We start from the raw sequence: 27,233 nt of genomic DNA, 5'->3' as shown, positions 1-27,233 counted from the left end.
AATGAATGGGTTGAAAATGTCTTTTCAGTCCTGCCTTCCGCTCCACACTGCAGCTGTAGATAATGACTTCGGGTTCTCACTTGGACCTCCACTGGTGCCATTTCCCCCCCTCTACACTCTCCTCCCACAGCATCTGCAGAGTTATCTCAGGTACTCCTACATGTTAACTTTGCTAGGAAGTCTAACCTCTCAGTTTCTCTTCCCACATAAACCTCGTAGTTTTCCTATTATGACATTTATCACATTATATTGTAATTGCCTGTTTATCTGCCTTTGTCCCCCTCCAGATTTTAAGCTCTGAGGACGGGAACTGTGCTCAGGTTCACTTGTTCATTGAAGAAACTTTATGAAAGTGCCTAGTTGTGCCCCTGCCCTTAAAACTAAATTCTTGGAAAACTAACAGAAAGTTGAATAAGTATCAGTTCTTTGAGAGCACTGAAGTTTGTAAGCTCTGAAGTTTAGACACCAAATAGAAAAAGCTCAAAAAGATACTAAAGAGAAAATATAGAAGCAAAATCAAAAGGGAAACTATAGTCTGGAGAAAAAGAAATATGATAAGAGTTAAAATGTTTATTACATGAAGAACTAATAAAAAACAATAGGAAAAACTTATGAACCTAAAAGAAGGGTAGAGAAATGCTTAGTTTTCCAAGTTAGAAATCTGGATTTCATCCTCGTTTCTTCCTGTCCCTTCTTTCCAGCTCCTACGTAACCACCAAGACTGATAGCTTACCCCATTTCTCTCTAATTCATCTACTTGTTTCCATATCCACACCCTTCAGAGTAAAGTCTAAGCTTAGCTTGATAGCCACATCCCTTGATAATCTCTCTGTTTTCCTTCACCCTCCTGTTTTGCCAGCCCCTTGGTGTATTCTATGCATAAGGTATTCTGAACTACTTTGGGTTCCCACAACCCTCCAGCACTTTGTGTATGTTGTGTCCCTGGCCTGGTATTCCCTTCCCCACAGTCCTTCACATCTATTTCTGTTCTAATAGAAAACATTGTTTTCAAATATTTTAATTAATGTGCTTCATCCTTTCTCCTGGGCTAGCATTAGTAGATCCTTTATCATGGTATAACACACCAAGAGGCAGTCAGAAGTAACTGCCCTTTTATTCACTCTGAGTGAATATTAGGCACCATTCAGGTACTCTGCATTGCCTCCAGGTCCAAGGTGAAATTTCTTCCACTATTTTAGTCCTAGACCCTTCCAACTGTGTTAATTCCCTTGGTGACAGCCGGCTCTACTGAGTCATCTGTTTCGCAGGAATGGTGGTCTGGCATAAATGGAAGTGGTCTTGATGCATAAATTGAGACTCCACAGTGACACCTAATTATAGCTCCCTTACCTGGTTCTGGACCCTGAGGGCCACGTTTCCACCTGTTCTGGAATATAGACGAAGATAGCAAGTCTAGACGGCTCTTTAAAAAAAAGGTTTTGATTCTTAAGATGTTACATTTTCCATTTACTGTAGTCTCTCTTCTGAGAAAAGGACCCCAGATCTTGATGTAACTGTTAGCTGGTTATGAGCTCCATCTGTCCTTACGAGAAGGAAAAAAATCCTCACATGGTGATGTCATTGTTGCAGGAGTTTTCCCCGGGGCCTCCTATTTCACCAAGAAGGTAAAGGGCAGTTGATTTAAGGAACTTGTTTAGCATCATGGACAGACTGGACCAGTCCTCTGAAAACTTCAGCAATACTGGTCTGCATTGGAGATGCTCGGCAGGCAGGCTTGGAAAAGGCCCATTTTATATTTATTGTACCTACCTGCCTGCTCCCTCCATGACAAGAATTATAAAGTGCATGGATCCCCTGATATCCTATGTAGTTGACTGAAAGAGGGCAGAATCTGAGTTTCCAGAAAGGTGCAGAATAAGGGCGTAAAGTTAGAGTCAGAGGATATGAGCTTCTTTGGTATTCAAAGACAGAAGGACCTAGAGCAGAAGGTAGTCTTCTGAGACCAAAGGTTTTCTAGGTTCTCACCAACTACTCTGGGAACCTGTACTTTAAAAAAAAAAAAAAAAAAAAGGTTTGGTTTGGTTTGGTTTTAATAGTTGTCTGAATCCTCATATCTCTTCTAAAGTAGTGTTTATTGCTCTCATAGGCCTGGGGCCCTATAGACACCCATGATACATAACTTGCATTTACTGTGAAGATTTAAAGGACTCCATTAATTCAGTCTTATTAAACAGTTTAAGAGGAACAGGTTGATGGTTCTGGGTGTAGTAATGTTAAAGTTGTCTTGAAATAAAACTTTGGCAATTAGGAGACCATATGCTAGCTAGAGCAGTAACATGTTTTCCCACAAAGTTTTTTTTAATTCCAGTATTATTTTTATACCAGCAATGAAAGAGCAGTTTACGAATCGAAACTTTCCTGAAGATAGTAATGCTCCTCTCTCTCCAGACAGCTAACAGGCTCCTCCCCAGGAAGCAGTGTTAGAATTCAGTAATGATTTCACCATCTTACTGCTGCCAGTGTGCCCTCATCCTAGATTGATTCAACTGGTGCAGCAGGGGGTTGTTAAAGAAAAAAGGTTGTCGACAGAAGACCAATCCATCTCTCAGGGCCCACACAATATTTTCAGTCTCATAAAAGATGTGCTCCTCAACGTTGCTTGTTTCTGGAATACTTAAAACAATTTTTTTTAATTTGTATATAAGTTTTAAAAGTTACTTTCCATTTACGGTTATTATAAAATATTGGTTATATTCCCCCTGTTGTACAATAAATCCTTGAGCCTATCTTACACCCAATAGTTTTGTACCTTCCACTCCCCCATGTCTGTATTGCCCTTCCCTCTCCCTACTGATAACCACTAGTTTGTTCTCCATATCTGGGAGTCTGCTTCTTTTTTGTTATATTCACCAGTTTGTTGTATTTTTGAGATTCCACAAGTAAGTGATATCATACAGTATTTGTCTTACTCTGTCTGACTTATTTCAGTTAGCATGATGCCCTCCAAGTCCATCCATGTTGCTGCAGATGGCAAAATTTCATTCTTTTTTATGACTTAGTAGTATTCTATTATATTTATATATATATATATACCACATCTTTATCCATTCATTTGTTGATGGGCACTTAGGTTGCTTCCATATCTTGGCTATTGTAAATAATGCTGCTATGAACATTGGGGTTTATGTATCTTTTCAAATTAGTGTTTTTATTTTTTTCGGATATATACCCAAGAGTGCAATTGCTGGGTCATATCAGTCACATATGCAAATGATGCGACTGATATGACCACAAGGGGTTAATATCCAACATATATAAACAGCTAATACAACTCAACATCAAAAAAAACAAAACAACCTGATTTAAAAATGGGCAGAATATCTGAATAGATATTTTTCCAAAGGGGAAATGCCAGTGGCCAACAGGCACATGAAAAGATGCTCAACATCCCTAATCATTAGGGAAATGCAAATCAAAACCACAATGAGATATTACCTCACACCTGTCAGAATGGCCATCATCAAAAAGAACACAGATAACAAATGCTGGTGAAGATGTGGAGAAAAGGGAACCCTTCTACACTGTTGGTGTGAATGTAACTTGGTACAGCTACTGTGGACAACAGTATGGCAGTTTCTCAAAAAAAAAAACCTAAAAATGGAATACTTTGTAAAAAGGAACATTAGAGAGAACCTGGAAAAGATTTTGGTCTGGCAGTGTTTGCAAAATGCTGATTTTTGATTAAGAAAAGTTTGAAGGGTGTGGTACACATCCTGGTGAGGGCCTGTGTACCCAGTGAAAGAACTCAGTATTTACTCAGGTGTCACCCCAGCCTGTAAGCTAGAGTTCACTCACTCAAAATGTCTAATACTCCTTGTTATATAGAGAAGAATCAGGACCAGAGAGGACTTGGGTTGTTCATCTTCAGTCAGACAAAAATTACTGGCATTTGTATAAAAACAAGCTAGAATTCTTGGTGTTTAGTAAATTCCTTTTGCTCCATATTCATCAGCCTGTTTTTTCTCTTTCTTTTATTTAGTCATATGCCTTTTTTTAAAACATATATGGAAAAAGCTTTGCACCCTCTTTAATCCTTGAAACAAATTCATGCCATGCTAATTTTGCATATTTTTTTTCTGACCTATCACTTTTCCCATCCCAAAACTTCTAAAATGATTCCCTGAAGGGAACACATTCTGCAGCTCCAATCCCAGTTGAAAAATGCTTTAGCACGTGAACTTTATGTGAAGGAATTATACCTCCTTGATTGATATAATTGTGATTTAAACAACTGAAGTGAAAATCATGTGATTTAAATAGAAAAAAACCGACACAGAATTATATGGAGATTATAACAGTGTAAATTATGTGTGCCAGTAGAGGAGGGAATAAAAAAGGAAATACATCAAATGAATATAGTGACAGTATTCAAATGGTGTGGTTATGGGTTTACGGTGGTCTGTTTTGTTTTGCTTCATTTTTTTTTTCTAGATTGTACCTGATGGCATTATTTTAAAAACAGAAAGTTTGTTTTAAAGTGTGTTTTGTATAAATATCAAGTTGTACACTTAATAATTATCTGATAGTACATCAAGAAATTCTCAAAGTGATTTTTAAATCATTTTATTGTGATTCAGCCAAATAACTCTAATGGTTCCTTTCTTAGATTTTTAAATTATATTTAAAAATTTGTTAAAATAGTGGCATATTACAGATAGTGACTTTTTTACTATCTTTGGAGCATAACTTTTTCCATAAAGTCTTAATCTTGACTAGGAATACTGTGGTATTGACTTCTTTTGTTTCAGTTTTTTCATGTTTTTAATCTGTTCACAAATCTGGGCATATCTAAGTAGCAAGAATAGATTTGGTGATTTGAACAGCAAAATGTAAACCAGAAGTTTAAAGAGACAGTGTTCAAAATATACTGACCTTCTGCAGCCTGCATCCCTGGTGAAACAGAGAAGAGACCAGCATTTATCTTTTCATTGAAACCATGTGCTGTGTGTGCAGGAAGGAAATGCATGCTAGTCAGAGGTCAGAAGCAGGATGGATGAGGTTTGAAAGAGAATATTTACTGTGGGGTTTTCCTAAACCCCTAGCCTCATGGGAGATGTTGTTATTTCTAGTAGACTTGGTGGAAACTTGGGCAGACCCAGATGTGTTACATCATGGTACATGGAGGACATTATCAAGAAGCTGTGGCCAGGTATACGTCTCTCTGTGTGCTGGGCTAAGAAGGACAGCAATGAGTTTAGACCTTGACCAAATAGATAAACCAGAGGCGCTGGGAATGAATTTAGCTCCTTGGAAACTTTAGTCTGAAGAGGATCCCCTGCACACAAAAGGTCTAGAAATCATGTCATGAGCTAAACAGTTAAAGGAGCTAATGAGGTTTAGTGTGAGGCAGGAAAGGATTAAAAGGATCTGACAGATGCCTTTGAAATCCAAAGGGTAGTTGGTAAAAGTTGAAGCATGTTTTCTGTGGACCTTTGGAGAACTGAACTAAGAACAATGTGTAGAGATGGGGGAAACACGTTTCAGCCTAATGTAAGGAAGGTGTTCTTAGAGTTGGAGCGATCCCTTAATGTAGTGGGATGGTGAATTCTGGAGGCATTCGGAAGGGGCAGTGGGAGGGGGCTTTTCACACTGTGTGGTCAGATTCAGTTCCCCTCCACCAGGCTGAATGGTCAATTGTGTGGCACCCTGGTGCCCTGTACCTGTACATCCGTTTGTCAGCTGAAGGTAGCAAAGCTGTTTTCTTTGTTTCCTTTTCATAGTTGTTGCTAAGCTCGAGATGCAAAAGCAGACTGCCGATTAAATATCCCTGCCCCTTTCTCCTATGTCACCTTACCCTAAAACAGGTAGCCTCCCCTTCCACACCCTCTTCAATTCTTAATTCTTTAACCCCAAAGCACAAAAATCGCCCTTGTGCTTCTTAATTTGTTCTAAAATGTTGTCTGCTCTTACTCTGGATGTGAGGTTCAATATGACGCCTTCATCTCACTTTTCTGGGGCATTCTCTCTGCTCCTGTCTGCTCAAAGACAAATATGTATGCTTTAGAGCCTTATGCAACTATCAGCCGGGAGCCTGAAGTGGAGAGTGGGCGAGAGAGGGAGGTGGGGGAATAACTGATATTCTCCTCTCTAAATCCCCTTCACCCACAAGCAAGTAGATTTGGCAAAAGAGATTATTTCAGTAGAGACTCATCTTCATCAAACTAATGTATTTTAAAAACTAAGAGTTACAATTTTAAAAGTAATTAGTATTTTCAGACATATGTTTCTGGACATGATCATTTCTGTGGTCAAAGTAGGTATGTTTTAGCCCAATTTGTTTAGTGTTTTTTCTCTGTGACATATATACTGGGTTGATGTTGTTATTTTTCTAACATAAATTCAGAACTTATCATCTTTTATTGACTCCATGGATCTTTTCCTCCCTGCAGGAATAGGAGGCCTTCAAGACTTTGTGCTGAAATCGGCAACACTGTCTACCTTGCCCTCCTGCCCGCCATTTATACCACTCAACTTTGAAGCCACCCCTATTGTGAGGGTTGCTGTTGAACCGAAACATCCAAGTAAGATGACCTTGTTTTTAAAAGCCTGTGATGTTCATTACATTTTTAAAATACTTGCATTTAATGCTTGGTTCCTCATGATTTGTTTCACTAGTAGACTATGAATTTTCTTGAAGGTATATAATAGGAGTAACCTGCCCAGCCATGAGGCCATACAGACCACCAACATTTTGAGGGGAATCTAACCTCTGTCTTAGGAACCAGGAGTCTTTAGGCACCTTCGCCCTCCAGGGAGACTGTATTCTTCTTTATGTCAGAAACAGGGTCATCTCTGCATCCCCCAGAACCCCGGCACAGGGTGGCGTCTCAGCAAAGTTCATGTTTTATGTGAATGGTTCTTAGAATCTTACCCCAAGCTCCTTGGTTCAAAATTCATATCCTCTTCCCTCTAGGTTTGCTAGATTATCTGGACACTGAGCATTTCCTCTTTGTGTAGAAAGCACTTCCTGCGTCTTTCTGTCTGGCTGTGTGACACCTACATATGCCAGTCCCTATAATAACTAATTCTTAGTCTTTGGTTTATACCATTTGCCTGGCCAATCTTCATTGACTCTTGTATTTTCCTTCCCATGATTGTCACTAACCCCCCTAGTCCCTGTGACTTGGCTGTTCCCAGTGCTTAGTGGTAGTCAGTGAAGAGTCTCCAGACTGCTTTAAGGAAACCAGAGAACAAATGTGTAAAATGGCAGTTTAGTTGAGGTATATAATGGCCTCGTTGCCCCTGCATCTGTATATCCCTCCTCTCCCCACAGCTGGGGCCTTCGGAAAGCTTGTCTCTGCCTCAGTTCCTAAGACATATTCTAGCCATTGAGGATCCCTGGGACCCTTGAGCAGATATGTTTTTGGAGGACTGCATCTCTGGCCTTTGGGCTCAGTAAATAGCTATCTGCCTTGGGCCTCAGACAGGCATGCTTTCTGGGCTGTCACTGTGGACTGACAGTGCCTTTGGTTGTTGCATGGATTTACCCCATTCTGTGTAATGCCTGCTTCCTCTTTGTGGGTTTGTCCAGATCCCGGCCCCTCATGGTTTGTTCTTTTATTCTCCTTGGTAACTGCCTCCAACCCTAAGAAGCACATACAATAGAAGAAAAGCTCAGTTTTATTGAAGTTGTAACATTTGAGTCTGGCAACCATAATTTATTCTTAGGCGTTTCTAGTATTTATTTAAATCTTATTTCTTACTTTTAAAACAGGGATTAAAGAAATTTAAGCTATAATGTTTTAAGAGAAATGTGTAATTTTTTGGAGTCTGTTTGATAGTTGTGTGCTGTTCTGTGCTATTATCCAAGCCGAGTAAAAGCCCCGTCCTAAAGGGCCACCTTCTGTACAGCTCTGGCTACATGAGATGAGAGATCCTAGTACCTAGCTTACTTCCTGTCCCATAGCAGACTCAGTAAGATTAATTGCTTTCTCATAAACAGGGTAATCTAATAAACAGAATTACTTAAGATTGGCCATCTGAGTGCCAAAATTTATTTCCTCATATGTGTTGCATTAGATTTTTCTGAACTTTGTAAAAAAATAAACTAAAATGATAGAAAGGGGCACCCGGTTTTCTTCATAATTTTAAAAGGAGTATTGCTACTTTTCCCAATCAAGTATATTGTTCTTGCTGAATTTGCCATGCCTATTCTTGATTATGTTATTGAAGTGTATGCCATTCTATATTTCCGTGTCTGAAGTTTATACCCGTTGTTCTGTCTTCTTGTTATTACAATGTCAACATCTTATTTTACATTTAGAATGTCTGGGAATACTTCTCTTGATGCTAGTCTCATTCCTCTGAGCCCTCAGAGGATATTTATTGTCCCTTTACTCTTTGCCCTAGTTTCTTATGCCCATCCTTACTTTGGGGCGATAGCCCCTCTCTTTACGGATTACATGTCTAATGACTATTGGGATGTCCCACCCTCCTGTACCTCAACTTCCCAGTAGTACTGCCCCTGAGAAGCACTGGGCAGTTGCATTGTTTATTTCTGAACAGAACATGTGTCCCCAGGCCCTCTTTTCTTTTTCATGCTGACAAACTGGGTTAACTAATCTAGAAGACAGCCTTTTTACTCTTCTTTTGGTGTGAAGGCATTCCGAGCATTTGTTCTTCCACTTTTCTTTCTCTGACTTCCTAAGCTGAGGTCCAGATGTCATGGTGGCCGCCACTCTGCTCCATGCCCACGGGGTCTACTCAAAATCCAACACCCAAACACGGAGAACTCCACGTGCCCAAAGCCATTATTATTTTCAGCATCATCACTGATCCTGACTGTGTGCTACATTCTGAGGATTTGACATTATCTCATGTAATCTTCTCAACAGCCGTGTGCTATTTTTTATCCTCATCTTCACATGAGGTAAACTGAAGCTTAGAGAAGCTAGTTAACTTGCCCATGGCCTTACAGTTAGCAGTTAGTAAGTGGTTGAGTCAGGATTCAGACTCCTGCCTCTGGATCTTTATTTTTAGGAATCCAAGAAATTCTGTTTACCTGAGAGCAGAGTTACTGGTTTCCAGAATTTTTCCATCCTTTATCCATATCAGTTAAAAGAAAAGAGCCCTCTCTGCACATGGTTATATAGATACATGAACTTCTGTGCTGATGTTTTCTGTACCATATGAAATACACACAAGCATAGAAGTTACTGTAAAAGTTGAGATGAAAATGAAATAACTGTCTTTAAAATATTCTTATTTGTATTTGTTGGAGATATGCACTGTATCTATAAATAGGTGAATATGTATTATTTATTTATGATTGTGGTTTATAGTTGCATTAGTTATGTAATACTGCCTAACATAGTACTCCAAAATTTGGAGACTTGAAAGAACAGTAATCACTTCTTATTTTTCACAGTTCCTTTGGTCAGGAATTTTGGAAGGGTTCAGTTTGGGGATGTCTCACGCAGTTGTAGTCATATATCACAGCAGGCTGCAGCCATCTGAAGGTTTAACTGGACTTCCACGGTGGTTCACTCACAGGTGCTCATAAGCTGGTGCTTGCTGGGGACCTCAGTTCCTCCACAGGGACCTCTCCTCGTGGCTGCTTGATTTTCCTAGAGCACCGTATGGTTACTGGCTTTAGCCAGTAGTCCAAGACACTAAAACAGAAGCTGCAGTACCTTCTGTTAGCTAGCCTTAGGAATCACATATCACTTCTGCAGTATTCTATTGGTCAGACAGGCCAAATTTCTTTTGAAAAAGCTGCTTCTTTGCTTATTGTTACACTGTCACCTTTGCCTTGAAGTGACAGATTTAAGTGTGTATGTGAATGTGAGTGGGTTTTTTGTTTTTGTTTTCTTAAGAATTTGTGGACCTCCTGGTGGCGCAGTGGTTAAGAATCCGCCTGCCAGTGCAGGCGACATGGGTTCAAGCCCTGGTCTGGGAAGATCCCACATGCCACGGAGCAACTAAGCCTGTGCACCGCAACTACTGAGCCTGCGCTCTAGAGCCCGTGAGCCACAGCTACTGAGCCTGTACTCTAGAGCCCGCGAGCCACAACTACTGAAGCCTGTGTGCCTAGAGCCCATGCTCTGCCACAAGAGAAGCCACCGCAATGAGAAGCCTGCGCACTGCAACGAAGAGTAGCCCCCGCTCGCCACAACTAGAGAAAGCCCACACGCAGCAGCAAAGACCCAACGCAGCCAAAAATAAGCAAATAAATTTATAAGGAAAAATTTTAAAAAGAATTTATTAGGTCCTCATACTGGTAACATTGTTTTGTAATTTGGTGATGGAGAGCTGACAAAAAGCTTTGTCTTTTTTTTTTAATTATTCCCTTGGGCTTGTGTGATATGTATTATTAGTGGTCTTCGTGCAAGAATCTTTTTAAGCCATATTTCAAATTCTGTGAAGGTTAACACTAGATAATATCTGTCCACGGAATTAGGCAAAGGAAAACTACAAATGCTGAAAAGGAAAACATGAGGGTACATCCGTCACCCCCACAAACAGTGAAATCCCACTCCCTGTCTTCCGTCAGCATTTCACGCATCCCATATGTGGCTCATGACCACGACCTGTGAGGGTGCCGACACCCATTATGGAGTGTGGCTCTATGGCTGTCTGCCTGCAGGCTTCAAAACCAGTGTGTCTGTGACCTTGAGCACAGGTTCCTTAAGCTTCTCTATGCCTGTTTGCTCATCTATAAAATGAGAACAGTAATCATTCCTGCCTCCTAGTTAATGGGTTCATATATGTAAAGTGCTTATCTGGCACACTTAGCACTATAAAGTGTTAGTTACCATTAAGAAAAGCTTATTTAAAGAATAAATAGATATGGAATAGATATGGGTAGTCAACTTGGGTAGAATATATTGAAAAACCACTGATTGCAGAAAGCTCCCGTGGTTTGGTTTGTTTGGCATGTTGAAAACCAAGCATTGAGGAATTAACTGAGTCCTTCCTTCAGACGTTGAAGTGAAACAAGACTGCGTAAAAATGCCTTCAAAGCCAAGGTCTCTGCTAAAGTAGTAACAAGAGAATTCCTGTGACCTGCCTTGAGTGAATAGTGGCCACCACGCATATGAAAGGTGTGAAAAAGCAGCAGAACTCAAGATGTGGATCCAAATCCCTACCTGTGCCCCAAGAACTGTAGGGAACAAGCAGTTAGATACTGAAAGCACCAGCAGAGTGGAATGCAGAAGGTACCCATAGCTCACGGGATAAAGTGGCTGCTTCGTGTATCCCACCTCTCACCCAAAGGGCAGCTTTATTCTAAAATCCACAGTTCTGTCAAGCAGTTTCATAAATAATTATTATTTATTTAATTTTTTGCGGTACGCGGGCCTCTCACTGTTGTGGCCTCTCCCGTTGCGGAGCACAGGCTCCGGACACGCAGGCTCAGCAGCCATGGCTCACGGCCCTAGCCGCTCCGCGGCGTGTGGGATCTTCCCAGACCGGGGCACGAACCCGTGTCCCCTGCATCAGCAGGCGGACTCTCAACCACTGTGCCACCAGGGAAGCCCAATAATTATTTTAAATATGAGCTTCTGGTACAGTTTCTTGAATTGAGTATCATATTGAATGCTTCCTTTGCTTATTTGTTGCTTTTATAGTTTTATAGGTACCGTTTGGGAAGAGTTCTGTTACATTTCTAGGTATATATACATGTGTAATACATTTAGTTGGATTTACAAGTGTAACGATGGTAGTTTATATTTGCTGAGTGTTTGAAGAAGTGGCATAGATCAGCTTTGGGAGTCTCAGTGATATGTGACACGTGTCTCATGTGAGCTATCTGTACAGGTAAATTACTAGAGGGTAGTTTTCTTCACATTGCTATGTTATTTGGAAGAACAATAAACCATTATTTTAAGAGTTTATTTCATTATACTTTTCCCTTCAGTTTTCTCACAGATGTTATCTTTAGATTATATTAGTCCTTATCTTGTATTTAATCAGTATTTCATTTTGTTAACCTAGGTGAGATGCCTCAGCTCGTCAGAGGAATGAAACTGTTAAACCAAGCTGATCCCTGTGTCCAGATTTTAATTCAGGAAACGGGAGAGCACGTTTTAGTCACAGCAGGGGAAGTTCACCTTCAGCGATGCCTGGATGACTTAAAAGAAAGGTTAGGTGATAACAGAGATGAAGAAACGATAGCCCCAAAATCGGTGGGATGCTTTAGCGTTTCTTAAACCCATTGAACTTACACTGTGATTTGTCTTTGGAGAAAAATTAAGTGCCCTCAACTTAAACATGAACTGTTATTGTGTTACTGGATCATAGATTTAATTTTTAATAACTGACAAATAGTATTCACCTGCTATACTTGCATGATTTTGCATTTTTAGTTTGAGTCATAAAATATTTTCATATATATGTATTTTACTTTAAGCATATACACACACAGCATATCAGGGCAACAAAACAAAATCGTATTTTGTAAACATAGGCTGTAATTAGGATAGACTTCCTTTCCTTATTGATGTGGCCTCTACAGTGTAAACCTTCGGTAAATCTTTATATTTCTCTATCATGGTGATACATAAGTGTCATAAAATAGGCATCCCAGATAACTTTTTGTAAATTATGTTTTTCCTCTTTATTCCAAAGGTAATATATGTTTATTGTAGCAATTAGGGAAATACAGAAGAATAAAAAGAATCATTCAGTTACCATGCAGAGATAACTATGACCATAACATTTGGGTCCATAAATCCCTAGTCTGTTCTATGTGTATTCAAATACCTACAGATATCTATACACAGCTCTGATTATTTGGTTAAGATAAACTTCTGGAAGTATAATTGCTGATTCAAAAGGTGGCATATTACATTCCTGGCATATTTTTTAGGCTTATGATCCATATTATCCTTCAGAAAGGCTGTTCCAGTTTACACTGAAACTAGCAAGATGTATTTGAAAGTGTCTCTTTTCCCACACTTTTGCCAGCCCTGTATATCATAATTTTTAAAAATTTCACCAACCTGGAAGATGAATAAAAGGTGTTCATTGTTAATATACACTTTCTGTGCTTAGTAATGATACTGAAACTTATTTTTTTTAATTAATTAATTTATTTTTGGCTGCATTGGGTCTTTGTTGCCACGCGCAGGTTTTCTCTAGTTGCGGCGAGAGGGGGCTACTCTTCGTTGTGGTGCACAGGCTTCTCATTGCGGTGGCTTCTCTTCTTGTGGAGCACAGGCTCTAGGTGCATGGGCTTCAGTAGTTGCGGCACGCAGGCTCATTAGTTGTGGCTCACGGGCTCTAGAGCACAGGCTCAGTAGTTGTGGCGCACGGGCTTAGTTGCTCCGCGGCATGTGGGATCTTCCCGGACCGGGGCTTACACCCGTGTCCCCTGCATTGGCAGGCAGATTCTTAACCACTGCGCCGCCAGGGAAGTCCCTGAAACATTTTTTAATATGTTTATTGGCCATTTGTTTTTCTTTGATGAACCACCCTGTAGTGGCCTTCCTACCTTTTATTTTTCAATTTTCTGGGACTTTAATAACCATAATAATAATTATAGCTAAAATAATAATTATAAATAATCAACATGATTACATACTAAATACTACATGTTAGTCACTGTGTTGAACTCTGTGTGTCTCATTTAATCCTTAAAACAACCTAGTAAAATTGGTGGTGGTGGTGGTGGTAGTAATTGTTGTTGTAGTACAGTACTACTTTACTACTACTAATAATGCAGTAGAATAAGAAGAGCTGCTCCTGCAGCACCATCCATTTGGGTTTCTTTAAATGTTTTTATAGCCATAATTAGTACAAAATTGGAAGGTAGGTTTTTCCATCTCTTTCATGTTGTCACCATTTTCTTAGAATTTCTCAAGGTATAATTATAATGTTGATTAGAGAATAATCCTAATTGGATAAATCGTAAGGCATAATGTATTTTAAAATAGTAACTTAATTCTCAGAGGGTTTTTTTCTTAACAGTATTGAAATGTTATATTTTGGAGTTTTTGAACTAACTTATTTTCTCTCTTTTCACACTCTTTGCTACCAAATTAAAATCCAATGTTAAATAACCTTACGTTTCTCAGGCCATTAACTCCTCTTTAAAAATAATGCTTTACGGTACTTAGAATTATATTTCAAGTAAAATTCCCCCTTTAAATCTAAAACTGATTTTAATTGAATTACTTATTTGTGGTTGAAATTTTTTAAAGTGACAGCATCAAATGGTGGCAAAGATGTAGGAATTTACCTACACAGCTAGTGGGAGCGTGAGTTGGTACAACTACTTTGGAATGTAGTTTGGGTATTATCTACTAAGGTAGGAGATAGTTATTTCCTACGGCTTGGCAAATCTATTCCCATTTCTAGTCTATATATACTTAACACAAAGCTGGACAAATGTGCATCAATAATATTCATAGCAACAAAAATTTTAATAGCCCAAAACTGGAAAAAACTCAAAATAAAATGCATAAACAAATAAATTACGGTAAATCCATACCATGGAATTTTATAGAATAATCTCAGTGAACAAGCTAACTACGCAAACATGGATGAATTTTACAACATAATATTGAGCAAAAGAAGACAACTGAAGAAAAAAATGTTTGATTCTATTCATATAAAGTCCAAAAAGCAGGCCAAACTGAACTAGATACAGTATGGGGGTTTTATGTCTAGGTGTTAAAAAAAATAAATTAAGGGCTTCCCTGGTGGTGCAGTGGTTGAGAGTCCGCCTGCCGATGCAGGGGACGCGGGTTCGTGCCCCGATCCGGGAAGATCTCACATGCCGCGGAGCGGCTGGGCCCGTGAGCCATGGCCGCTGAGCCTGCGCGTCCAGAGCCTGTGCTCCGCAACGGGAGAGGCCACAACAGTGAGAGGCCCGCGTACCGCAATAATAATAATAATAATTTAAAATGGATTACAGTGAAAATCAAGATAGCGGTTACCTTCATGGGGTTGGGAGAATGCATAAGGGGGCCTTCTGAGGGCTAGGAATGTTCTGTTTCTTAACTTGAGTAGTGGTTTATTTACATGGTGTTCATGTTGTGAAAAGTCATAGATCGAGTAGAGTTTTGTTTTGTGTACTGTTCTACATGACTGGTAAATTTTACAATTATATACTTAGAATAAGAACATATATATAATGCTAGAGGGTTTTTTTACCTCTCATAGGACAGAGCCTATGCCTTCTAATATGTAAGCTTTTTTGACTTTGATACACATGTGCAGGAATGCGTTATGTACATGCGTGGGAGACAAGGAGGCTCCTGTGATCTCTAGGCCAGAGAAACTGTCAGAGCTCTTATCCTACACCTCTCAAGGTAGTCATGATCAGATATGGCAGGAAGCCACAGGAAATTGCTGATGTAATCGGAGTCTACTGCACTTCTTTTGAAGTAATCACAGGCTCTGCACTGCCAGGATTTAAAGAAACTCTAGCCCTGAGGCACTTTGTAGGTGTGACAGGCAAACGCACACCTCCCCTTCCATGGTGTGGAATGATTTTAATTAATCTTGTAAGTGAGGACTATGGGAGAATTCTTGGGAACCTTAGAAACTGGAAGGACTAATATGACTTTCAGTAGCCCTTTTGACCTTATGGTATGAGGAAAATAGGACAGTGTCATAGTACTCAACTCTAATAGTTTCAAAGCTGTGCAGTTGGTTTTCTTGAATGTTCTAAGTATGTTGAACATATTTTCTCTAAATAAAGGTAACTAAAAAAATATTTTCCTGTTTCTAAGATTTCTAAGTGCTTTTCTTTTTTAAAAACCAGGAGTGCGTATTAAATTTTATTGAATGCCAATTTAGCATTTTTAAAGATGGTTACCTAGTTAGACACTTTTAATGTGATATTTTAACAGATGTTCTAATACAAATCAAGTTTTAGAACCTACAGTAAAAACTACTTAGTGTTGTAGTGAATTATTCCTTTAATATGCTGTTTAATTGGATTTTTCATTATAGTATAATGGCTAAGAGCATGGATTCTGAGGTCAGACCTCGATTTGAAACCCAGCTTACTAGCTCTGTGACTTTGGAGAAGTTATTTGATCTTTCTTATTTGATTTTCTCCTCTACAAAATGAGGATAATAATATACCTACTAAAGAAATAACACATGTAAACCACTTAACACAGTGCCTCATACATAATAAGTGATTAGTAAAAATCAAACACACACATATATATCCATTTTTGTCATTGTCATTTTATCTTAGATTTTATATCTCAGTTCTTGGGTAAGATTGATACATAATAAGTGATTAGTAAAAATAAAACACACATACATAATAAGTGATTAGTAAAAATAAAACACACACATATATATCCATTTTTGTCATTGTCATTTTATCTTAGATTTTATATCTCGGTTCTTGGGTAAGATTGAGCTACAGTTTTGTGTATGTCTGCTGTCTTTTTCAGGTTCAAGTATCAGAGTAATTTTAAATGAATACAGTGTCAGGTAGACATCCATCTTGTGTATTCTGCAACAATGTATATAGCATTGGAATAAACTAATCCTTGAAAGTAAACCAACTCACTGGCAAAACCAAAACCTTTCTTGGAAGTGACTTTTATTTTTAGAAAATTTTAATTTTCTTCCATACATTATGATCTATTCAGGTTCTGTATTCTAAAATCAGTTTTGGTAACTGATGGTTTTTAGAAAACCATCCATTCATTGAGTTTTCAATTTTATCACAAAGTATGAAATCAGATAAACCAAATTCCTGCCCTAAACCCACAAAATATAGAAAGCAAAAACAAATCTAGAATCAAAAGTAAGCATTTCAAAACCTTTTACTTTTAGTATTTAATTTCCTTATTGAATAACATTCCCCAGGGAAAAAGTATTGTTCCAAGATCCAAAAATTTCTTATATATGTGTACATACACACGCATTTATGTATGTGTACATACATATATATATGTACATTTATACATATGTCCATCCACCTTGCCAGTAGTAGACCAGACCAAACCTTTAGTGTTTCCTGGGAATGAGGTAAACAGAAAATAAGAGAAAAAGAAAGATTGCGTGGTTTCATTGTCATCAGAATCAGACCATGTCAGTTTCCAGAATCTGCCCTCTGTGAATTTGTAACTCATCTGCAAGAAAGTGCAGCATGAAACTAAGCTTGACACATTGTGAGAAAGGGGGCTTTCTGAACTTGGTGGCAGACTGAGGTTCAAGACCTATGAGGTTCAAGACCTATGCGGTCTAGTAGAGTAGCCACTAACCACATATGGCTATTTTAAATTAAATTAAGATTAAATAAGATTAAAAATTCAGTCCCTCAGTCACATTAGCCACATTTCAAATGTTCGGTAGCTACATGTGGCTATTTAAATGTAATTAAAATTAAATGGAGGCTTCCCTGGTGGCACAGTGGTTGAGAGTCCGCCTGCCGATGCAGGGGACATGGGTTCGTGCCCCGGTCCGGGAAGATCCCACATGCCGCAGAGCGACTGGGCCCGTGGGCCATGGCCGCTGAGCCTGCGGGTCCGGAGCCTGTGCTCTGCAACGGGAGAGGCCGCAGCAGTGAGAGGCCCACGTACCGCAAAAAAAAAAAAAAAAAAATTAAATGAAATTAAAACTTTGTTTCCCCAGTTGTACTAGCCACATATCAAGTACTCTGTAATCATAGTACAGATATAGAACATTTCCATTATTTCAGAAAGATCTTTTGGAGAGTGCTACTCTAGACAAACTCCTAGGTCTTGCCACCCTCACCATGAACCTCATCAAAGCCAACTCCACTGTCAGGATTTGACTGGATATCCTGAAGTTCTGTGATTTTTTTTTTTTTTAATCTCTTTAGAGTTATAATCATTGAGCTTTTCTTCTCCAGATTCTTAAAGTGGCAGATAATATTTTAAAGAATTCATGTAAAACCTTATTAAAACATTTATTCTCCACTCAAAACATTCTTTTTTAAAAATATTTTAATGCCTATTTTATTTTATTATATTATTTTTTTTACATCTTTATTGGAGTATAATTGCTTTACAATGGTGTGTTAGTTTCTGCTTTATAACAAAGTGAATCAGTTATACATATATATATGTTCCCATATCTCCTCCCTCTTGCGTCTCCCTCCCTCCCACCCTCCCCATCCCACCCCTCTAGGTGGTCACAAAGCACTGACTTGATCTCCCTGTGCTATGCGGCTGCTTCCCACTAGGTATCTATTTTACGTTTGGTAGTGTATATATGTCCACGCCACTCTCTCACCTTGTCACAGCTTACCCTTCCCCCTCCCCATATCCTCAAGTCCGTTCTCCAGTAGGTCTGTGTCTTTATTCCTGTCTTACCCCTAGGTTCTTCATGACATTATTTTTTTCTTAGATTCCATATATATGTGTTAGCATACGGTATTTGTGTTTTTCTTTCTGACTTACTACACTCTGCATGACAGACTCTAGGTCCATCCACCTCACTACAAATAACTCACTTTCGTTTCTTTTTATGGCTGAGTAATATTCCATTGTAAAACATTCTTATCTAAATACATGGTTTATTTATTTTGAGAATGAACAAAGCAGTGAGATTCTAGTATATGCAAAGAACTCCCTGAAGGTCTGTTCCCATTAGAGGTGGTCTTTTGAATCTGAAATGAAAGTGGTTTTTGAATTCTGATATAATGTAAATTGCCAGTATTTCCTAGTAAAATAATTTTTATATTTCTATGTTTTTGCAGAATATTCATTATGTAACATTTCTACATAGACGTTTTGATGCCATTTTGATTATAACCTTGTGTTATTTCTCTTGACTCTGTAGGTTTGCAAAGATTCAAATCAGTGTATCTGAACCCATTATTCCATTCAGAGAAACAATCACAAAACCCCCCACAGTTGACATGGTCAATGAAGAAATAGGCAAACAACAAAAAGTTGCAGTCATACACCAAACAAAAGAAGATCAAAACAGAATCCCTGAAGGAATCCAAGTGTACTCTGGTGGGCTAATCACCATGACAACCCCCAATAAACTTGCCACACTCAGTGTTCGAGCCATGCCCCTTCCAGAAGAAGTCACTCAGATTCTGGAAGAAAATAGTGATGTGATTCGTTCTATGGAGCAGTTGATATCCTCTTTGAATGAGGGTAAAAACACTCAGATGATTCACCAGAAGACCCAAGAGAAAATTTGGGAATTCAAAGGAAAACTAGAGCAGCATCTAACAGGGAGAAAATGGAGGAACACTGTTGACCAAATCTGGTCGTTTGGCCCAAGAAAATGTGGGCCCAACATATTAGTAAATAAAAGTAAAGATTTTCAGAATTCAGTATGGACAGGCCCAGATGGCAAAGCATCAAAAGAAGCCAGTAGATACCGAGATTTGGGCAATAGTATCGTGAGTGGCTTCCAGCTAGCAACCCTCTCTGGCCCCATGTGTGAGGAGCCTCTCATGGGTGTCTGTTTTGTTCTGGAAGAATGGGACCTAAGTAAATTTGAAGACCAAACAGCAAGTGATAAGCAGAATCAAGAACAAAGTGATCTGGTAAAAGAGGGACAGGGGGAAGGTGAAACCTGTTCTGGTAGAGATGAACACCAAGACCTACAAGGTGGCTGCTCCGAGCCCTCTGAGAAGAGGGCTTCCCAGAAAGGAGAGTCTTCACTCACCGACTGCTATGGACCCTTCTCAGGACAGCTCATTGCCACCATGAAGGAAGCCTGTCGCTATGCACTGCAAGTGAAACCTCAGCGTCTGATGGCAGCAATGTACACGTGTGACATCATGGCCACCAGTGATGTTCTCGGTAAGGCAAGAAGACTGAGAAATACCGTGAATAACAGTGGAAGTCTCTCAGATCAGAAAGCTTAAACTCATGTAATATTTTTTTTTGCAGAAGCTACATTATCATATGATTTTCAGGAACTAAGATCTTAGAAAGTCAGAGGCCTTAAATATTACAATCTTGGGGGCAAGGGAGCGGAAGTTTTGCCAACTTAGGATATTTTGTTTTGCAAAAATAGAAAGACTTTTCTGCAACAGAAGGTCTGGTAAATGAGGTTTAAACTTCTCATATATTTTACCATCCAAACCCGTGCAGTAGTTTTTCACAAGGGAGTAACCATATCAGTCTGGGTAACCAAAGTTGTGATAACGATCAGAGAATAAGGTGACATTCTCGTACTCCTAACACAAAGGGCTTCTGTGAATTCTGGGTGTCTTCTGAAGAAGAAAATTATTTGGGACTTTATCCACTGCTAACTATTATATCAGATCCTACTGCTGATTTTTCTTTCTTTGGGAGAAGAACCTTTAAGATCTCAGGAGACATTGAACCCTGGCAGTTGGTAGCTGTTTTGACTTTTGACAGATTGTACTTCAGTGAGACTTATTTTCTTCACCTCTGAAAAAGAAGGTAAATTCATTGGAGGTTGTGAAGAGTAGCATGAGAACACAAATATGGGACCTGGAACCATGCCTGGCCACACGGTAGTTCTCTTTACCCTCTTGAGGTTGTGGAACTGCTTCAGCGGTGAGGAGGTCATAGAAGGGGGAATTGAGCACTGGATGAGCGAGTGGACCAAATTGTTGTGTTTTCTCGAGCTCTGAGGTCCTTTGAGTCAGTATGTGGTTCCTTTACATTCTTTTTGGTAAAGTTCTTTTGCCAATTAATTCCTAAAAGCATAAATCTAAATTGTTGGGGGTTTTCTTCCCCAAAAAGAAATTGAGACTTGCATCACAGTAAGGTTCCTGTGAGAGGAACGGAGCACCCATAGCAGCATTTCAGAAACAGTTGAGTTAAACACAGGTACATAGGTTTGGTTATTCTGGGCCGGCTTAAAGCTAGTACGTGCTGTGAGTCAGATCTGCAGATACGGCCTGGAATATGCGGTGTTTCTCAACCTTACCTGAATACAGCATCCTATTAACATCTCACGGAATCCGTAGCTTAGTTCGAGGAACACCAGTCTAGACCATCCCCAGGTGTTCTTCACATTTCCATTGAGAACCTTCTTAATTTAAGAAGGCAGAGGTAGAATTAGAATCAAGCAGTCTTAATTCCTTCAAAAAAAGACCTCAGAGGTCTTCTCCAGTCTCTCCTACGCTGACAGATGCTTATACCACCTCTGTTTGAATACTTCTGTTGATGGGCAGCTCACAGCCAGTTCCGGGATTAAACTGTCTTTCTCATATTGAGCAAAAAAGTCTTGTCTCCTGCTAGTTTCTCACCATTCATACCACCATTCGTCCCTCTTACATGCAGTAGCACTTCATATATTTGAGGGGAGCATTCGTTTTCTAGCTTTATATGTAGGGGAAAACTCTCCACATCCTTCAGCTGGTTTTCAGGATATGATTTTTTTTTAATCCTTCAATTGTTCCAGTTGCTGTCCTTTAGATATACTTCCTTCGGTCAGCCTCCCTCTTAAATAAAGCAGCCATAAACAGCACCGCAGATACCATCTCACCCGTACAGACACAGACACACTGCTACCTCCCACATGCAGTACAGCATTCTTCTTTTAATGCAGTTCAGCAGTTGCTTCTTGTCATTCACTTGTGAGAAGTCAGGATCAACTTCATTTTTTTTTTTTAAATAAGTTTGTCTTTCTATTTTGTTCCCCCAAAAGCTGGATTTAAATCTTAGTGACTGAAATTATGTAGAACTCCTATATTTACATATGAGTAAACTGGGTCTATACAATTAATTTCTTCCCTTAGGTTTTTGTGTGTGTGTGTGTGTGTGTAAAATACATAATAAACATTACAACAATAGTGAAGGAAGTTTTGGGTTTTTTAATGCCAAGAAAAAGAAGTCTCAACACCATAATTTCTTTTTTTTTTTTTTTTTTTTTGGCTGCGTTGGGTCTTCGTTGCTGTGCACGGGCTTTCTCTAGTTGCTGCGAGCAGGGGCTACTCTTCATTGCCGTGTGCCGGCTTCTCATTGCGGTTGTGGGGCACAGGCTCTAGGCACGTGGGCTTCAGTAGTTGTGGCACGTGGGCTCAGTAGTTGTGGCACATGGGCTTATTTAGTTGCTCCGTGGCATGTGGGATCTTCCTGGACCAGGGCTCAAACCCGTGTCCCCTGCATTGGCAGGCGGATTCTTAACCACCGTGCCACCAGGGAAGTCCCTCAACACCATAATCTTCACACATTGATTCATTTTTTAATTTTTTTTCATGTGTCCTTTTCTTGTCTGGTGAGACGTGAAACTCAATAAGTAGTGAATTGAATGTTGTGATGAAGTTGAGGTCCTTTGTATATATAGCATTCCCCTGATTATCAACTTACCAACCATCTTACAAGAAGAAATAAGCTTAGGTTGATAGGATTTTGTGTTAGAAAGTCCGTGTCATCTCCAAAGGTTTACCTCATGCTTCTATAAATATATACAAATCTTTATAATGTTTTCTTAAAATTCTGTAGGAAATTAGTATATGGCTTTCTAGTCTGTAGTTTATGGAAACCAGTGTTTTTATCCTTAAAAAAGTTCATTTATCATTTGCCTTTTACCTGTAGTTTGGCAGCTACCCTGCTATCCACAAGTTCTCAAAAGGGCAAATTTCTCTAGGACCATGAGATAGAATTCTGGTCTTGGAGACTTGAACTCGTTTAAGAAGGCCAGTTACTTGCTTATCAACTGCTCGGCTATCTTGAACTTCAGCATTCTTCTATCATGTTTGTTCTACTTGCTGTAGTTTCTTCCTCATTCTCCTTACTGAAGAGAATGGAGGTAACGTAGGTGTTGAGGACCAACCCTGGCCTTCTTGCTGTCCTGTATTAATGTTACACTGGCCTCTCCAAGTTGTAGCTGTGACCCTTTTTGTTGTCTTTAACTCTGTTACTTGGTAGGCTCGCCTTACTCTAGTTTTCAACATCCAGGACATACTATGATCCTCCCTTAGTTGTTTGCTTTCTTCTTCTTCTGTCTACTGTGCCTGTCCTCTTAAAATAGGAGTCAGAAGGCACAACAGAGTGCCTTCCATGACCCAACAGATTTATTTTGGAGCTATTTATTTTGGGTGGGGAGGATCTCTCCTCCTTTTTTCTCATTGGGATCATTCATGATTGATATTTTCAGACTCTTGTTACTCCCCAAAGGAATTTTATCTTAGGGTTTGTTATCCTTAAGCCTGTTTGGTTTTTTGTTTTTCTTTTCCTTTATGTGTTTGAAATGAGCCTTCCCAGGGTCTAGGGTCCATGTAGATCTACCTGTGCCTGTCTTTCCCTCCCGTATTCCCAGCATAATAGGAACACGTATTTCCTCCCCAAATGGCCATCTCTCCTTACAAAATCCCTTTGGGGTGGCATTTGTCCTTTCTGAGAAGACAGCTTTTCAGCACAACACATGAAGCTAGGTTCAGCTGTTGGCATTTATTGGAAATTCCCAGCAGACTGTTGAGTCAGTCCTCTGTGTCCATTTTTCCATCTGTGTTAGGAAGTCACCACTAGGACCGGACCCTGCATGTGACCAGGCAGTCCCTTGAATGTCACTTGTCATCCGGCACTTTGATCTTCATCCTGGTACTTTTCACCTGGCCAGCTGAGTCAGTTCTGGCACTTTCTAGGAATAGATGCTTATCTTAGCCTTCAGGGTTATATGCCCTCTTCTCCCTTAGGAGAAGAATATGTCTTTGCCTTGCCTTATCCACGTACAAATCTCAACCTTGTATATGTGGATTGGTTAGTACAGGTGACCCTTGAACAACACGGGGCTTAGGGGTGCTGACTGACCGCACAGTTGAAAATCTGTATATTACTTTACAGTTGGCCCTCCCTATACGTGGCTCCACATCGGTAGATTCAGCTAGAAAAATCCACTTATAAGTGGACCCACACCCACCCAACACAGACCTGTGTTGTTCAAGGGTCCACTGTACACAGTCTGTACCAGTGTCGCTGGTCAGCCTTCTTAATGCATTTCTCAGAGATCAACTGGCTACCACACCCACTGCCTTACAAAGAAGCTGTGTTTAGATTTGATCTGGAATTTTTTTATTCCTGAATTGGTTTGAGGCCTTCTTGCTTAGACTAGAGAATCGCCTCCTAAGCCTGTTTTCTCTTGTTTTGCGGGATTCTTTGGTAATGATGCCAGTTTTTAGTATCCAGGGTCTATCGGGATACTCAGCTCTTCACTTGTGTTTTCCTTTTTCTTTCTAAATCACCACCTTCACCTGGAAAAAGAAATGAAGAGACCTCTATGTTCCTGAGGCTTTGTGCTTCCTCCCTGGATATACAGAGATCTTCCAGGAAAACTTCAGACTGCTGCTGGTTCCTTTAATTCTCCAAGAATTGGCACCAGACAAATAAAAGGACAAGTCAGGTCTTTCTTATTTAGTAAGATGAGTTAGTCTCTTTTTAAAACTCTTTTCTACACAGATTTTTTAAATAAGGAATCCTTTTATAAATGTATAGAATTGCTTACGGTCAAAATGGGAAATTTTGCAGAAAAAATAATCATCTTAAAATTGTTTTGTCTGGGGAAATAATCCCAAGAAAATGACCTCCTTTACTTGTAAAACCTGCTTTCCTAACTGTGGTTTTATTATCATTTTTTACCCATGAAAACTGCCTTTTATGAGCTTGAACGGACATAAGAATTGGTTTGTGTTTTTAATTGATCATCATGTGACTAGTAAATTGTCTCTTTTCATATTTCTTCTAACCTGTTAACATCTTTCATTCTTGCTCTCCATTGTTTTTACCTTTGGCAATAACTTCACATATAAAATATAACTTTTTCTGTTACTGTTAGCTTTACTCACATCTACAGTTATTATAGTGCTTCTATTTTATTTGTAGGGATAAATGCTTATATTGTTAAAACATATGTGTTTTAATGTATCAGAAACATTCTTAGTAAGTATTACTGTCTACTTTTAAAAACCTATTCTTATTTCATACTTGGAGTTCTTTTTTATATTTCACCAGCATTTCATTAATTCAACAAAAATTTATTGAGCTATATATGCCAGCACTATGTTAAGCATGGTTCCTGCTTTGAGAAATAAGTTAAGGTGACAAAGCTTAAGTATGTAAAACAATTAGTAAAATACAATTGAATTTAGTGAATAAATATGGGTTTTTAGTGAAATTTTATGAGAAATTTGGATCAGCAAAATTCAAAACAGGGTAAATCTTTTGAAAGTGACTGTACTTTGAAATGGGCTTTGATGATGGATGGAATGATTTTGAGTTCATCAACTAGGTATTAAATTGGCTTTCTTTGTACCACAGCACTGAAGACCTCTGTTGAACTTAAAGTAAACTCCTTTCCAGTTGGTTTTATAGACACTGCTGTGCAGCATTACCTTTCTAATCCTGGACACTGGTTGGTTGAACCCAACAGTAAAACCTTGCATTTACCCATACTGTGTCTTATTAAATTTGGGTCCTTACCTAGTTATCCTGATTCTGTCAAAGAATTTATTACCTTTGCCAGCTTCATGTCAACTTTGGATTTGATCACCATGCCTTCTGAATTTTTAAGTGGCTGATTATCATAGTAAGGACACAGAGCTGTGAACAGAGCACTGACAGTTCACTAAGGACATCCTTCCAGGGTGGGAGTGACTTGTTAACATCCATTTCTATCTAATAGCAACCAGCCCACGTTCCCCGTTACGTCCACAGCACACTTTATCTCATATTTGTTTGAAGACCACCTGCATCCTGTCGACCACATTTGCTTGATTTAGCAGTCTGGTTGTTCTGTGACAAAAGGAAAAGAGGTTTGTGTGACCTAGTTTATAAGAATAAGAAATGCCCACCGATTTCTTTGTGTGTGTGTGTTTTTAATTGAAGTTATACTTCAAGTGTTACCAACAGTAACAGAAACCACAAGATGAAAGAAAAATCTTCCACCTTGGAAGTCAGCCTATCATTTTTCATTTTCTTTTACCATCTTTGTCCATAATAGTACATTTTGCATAGCTGTTACGCATTATGGTAGAGGCGGTTTGATGTTTTGCTTTTTACATTTATTATCTGTTTTATAAACACACTTCCATTTGGCTACTTAGTATTCATAATTTTCATTTTAACCTCTGCATAATATCCTATCAATTTGATGTGCTGTAATTTACTTCCCATCATCCCCAAATTGGAAATTCACATTGTTTCCTGTTTGTTTACTATTAGAGAAAACATTGCTGTGGACAGCTGCTTCCTTTCCTAAATTCTGAAAAAAAATAACATACCTTTAATTGCCAAACTTTCAGCTCTAAAGATGGTGGAATCTGCAGACCAATCTTAACTGCCTATTATGGAAGAAGAAAATATGTATATAAGAATCTGTAATGCCACAAAAGAACAGATTAGGTTCAGTAACGCCCAAATGGTGAAGAGATTATTTCGATCTTGGGATCTCACAGAACACTTTGTGGAACGAGTTGTTTTTGAATGGTCTTTAAATGATGAAAAGGATTTGACTATAAAGCTGGGCTAAGAGTACTCTGAGTTGGAGAAACTGTGAGCTCAGAGTGGAAAAACCTCACACGTGTCCTGTGGGCAGTGAGGGGTTTACCTTGGCTTAGGGTGTAGAGTCTGTGCTCTGTGCTCTAGGGTCTGGCAGTTTCAGGAGCTGGAGTGGTGGGTTCCTGCCAGGTCATAGAGGGCCTGGAGTACAGGCTGAGACATTTATAGTGCAGTCATTAAAAGTGGAGCCCTGATCAAAACCAGTCAGGCAATTAACCTTTCTGTTGCCGCTTCTTTCCTGACGGATGCCTCTTCCCTGGTGCCTTGCGTACAGTAGGGCGCACTGTGATCTTCCTTTGAGTGAGTGAACAAATGCCTGAGGTGTTATGACCAGTTGAAGGGGTATCAAAATATTCTGTCAGGGGCCACATGATCAGAAATCCTCATTGATAGGACTGCATTCATTTCTCAGTGTAACCTCAGCAGTGGAGAGGGTCCCTGAGTGCATCCAAGCATTGGACACAGCTGTCATGAGCGCCAAGTGTATTGGAAGGTTTTGTTATAGCTGGTGTCCATTGTTCAGTGATCCATCACTGTGTCCCAGTTTTAAGATTTAGTTTTAGTGGAATTAAAATGGAATGGCCCAAAATTACATGATTAATTACATTCAGTTCCAATTATAATGATTGATCCAAGCCTGCTGGCATGACCCGTGAAGCAGGGGAGGAGCAGCCAGCCTCTGCAGCAGCAGCCAGGCGGCTCGTCCCTGCCGGCCCAGCTCCTCAGAGTCTCTTTGCCCCAGTTTACTCATTCTTTCTCTCTCCCCACCCCATTGTTTGGTATTTACTTCCATAAACCACCATAAAACTTTCCTTAGAGTGAGGTAGAGGAGTAAAT

The 27,233-nt window shown here is 39.4% G+C and overlaps 1 protein-coding gene across 3 annotated transcripts in view; it reads left to right on the top strand.

Annotated features, from left to right (window-relative positions):
• Positions 1-27,233, top strand: part of EFL1 (elongation factor like GTPase 1) — a 136,295-nt gene that overhangs the window by 89,867 nt on the left and 19,195 nt on the right. For all 3 annotated transcript variants that reach the window (XM_030878478.2, XM_060293775.1, XM_060293776.1), the window contains 3 exons: positions 6,411-6,542; positions 11,956-12,103; positions 18,742-19,724. In XM_030878478.2, coding sequence (XP_030734338.1) covers positions 6,411-6,542; positions 11,956-12,103; positions 18,742-19,724 — 1,263 coding nt within the window. The remainder of the gene's footprint in view (positions 1-6,410; positions 6,543-11,955; positions 12,104-18,741; positions 19,725-27,233) is intronic.

The sequence above is a fragment of the Globicephala melas genome, chromosome 2, assembly GCF_963455315.2.
Source record: "Globicephala melas chromosome 2, mGloMel1.2, whole genome shotgun sequence".
In the NCBI taxonomy this organism is placed as follows: Eukaryota; Metazoa; Chordata; class Mammalia; order Artiodactyla; family Delphinidae; genus Globicephala; species Globicephala melas.
Note: the sequence above shows the minus strand (reverse complement) of the source record. Positions and strands in the feature narration are given on the sequence as shown.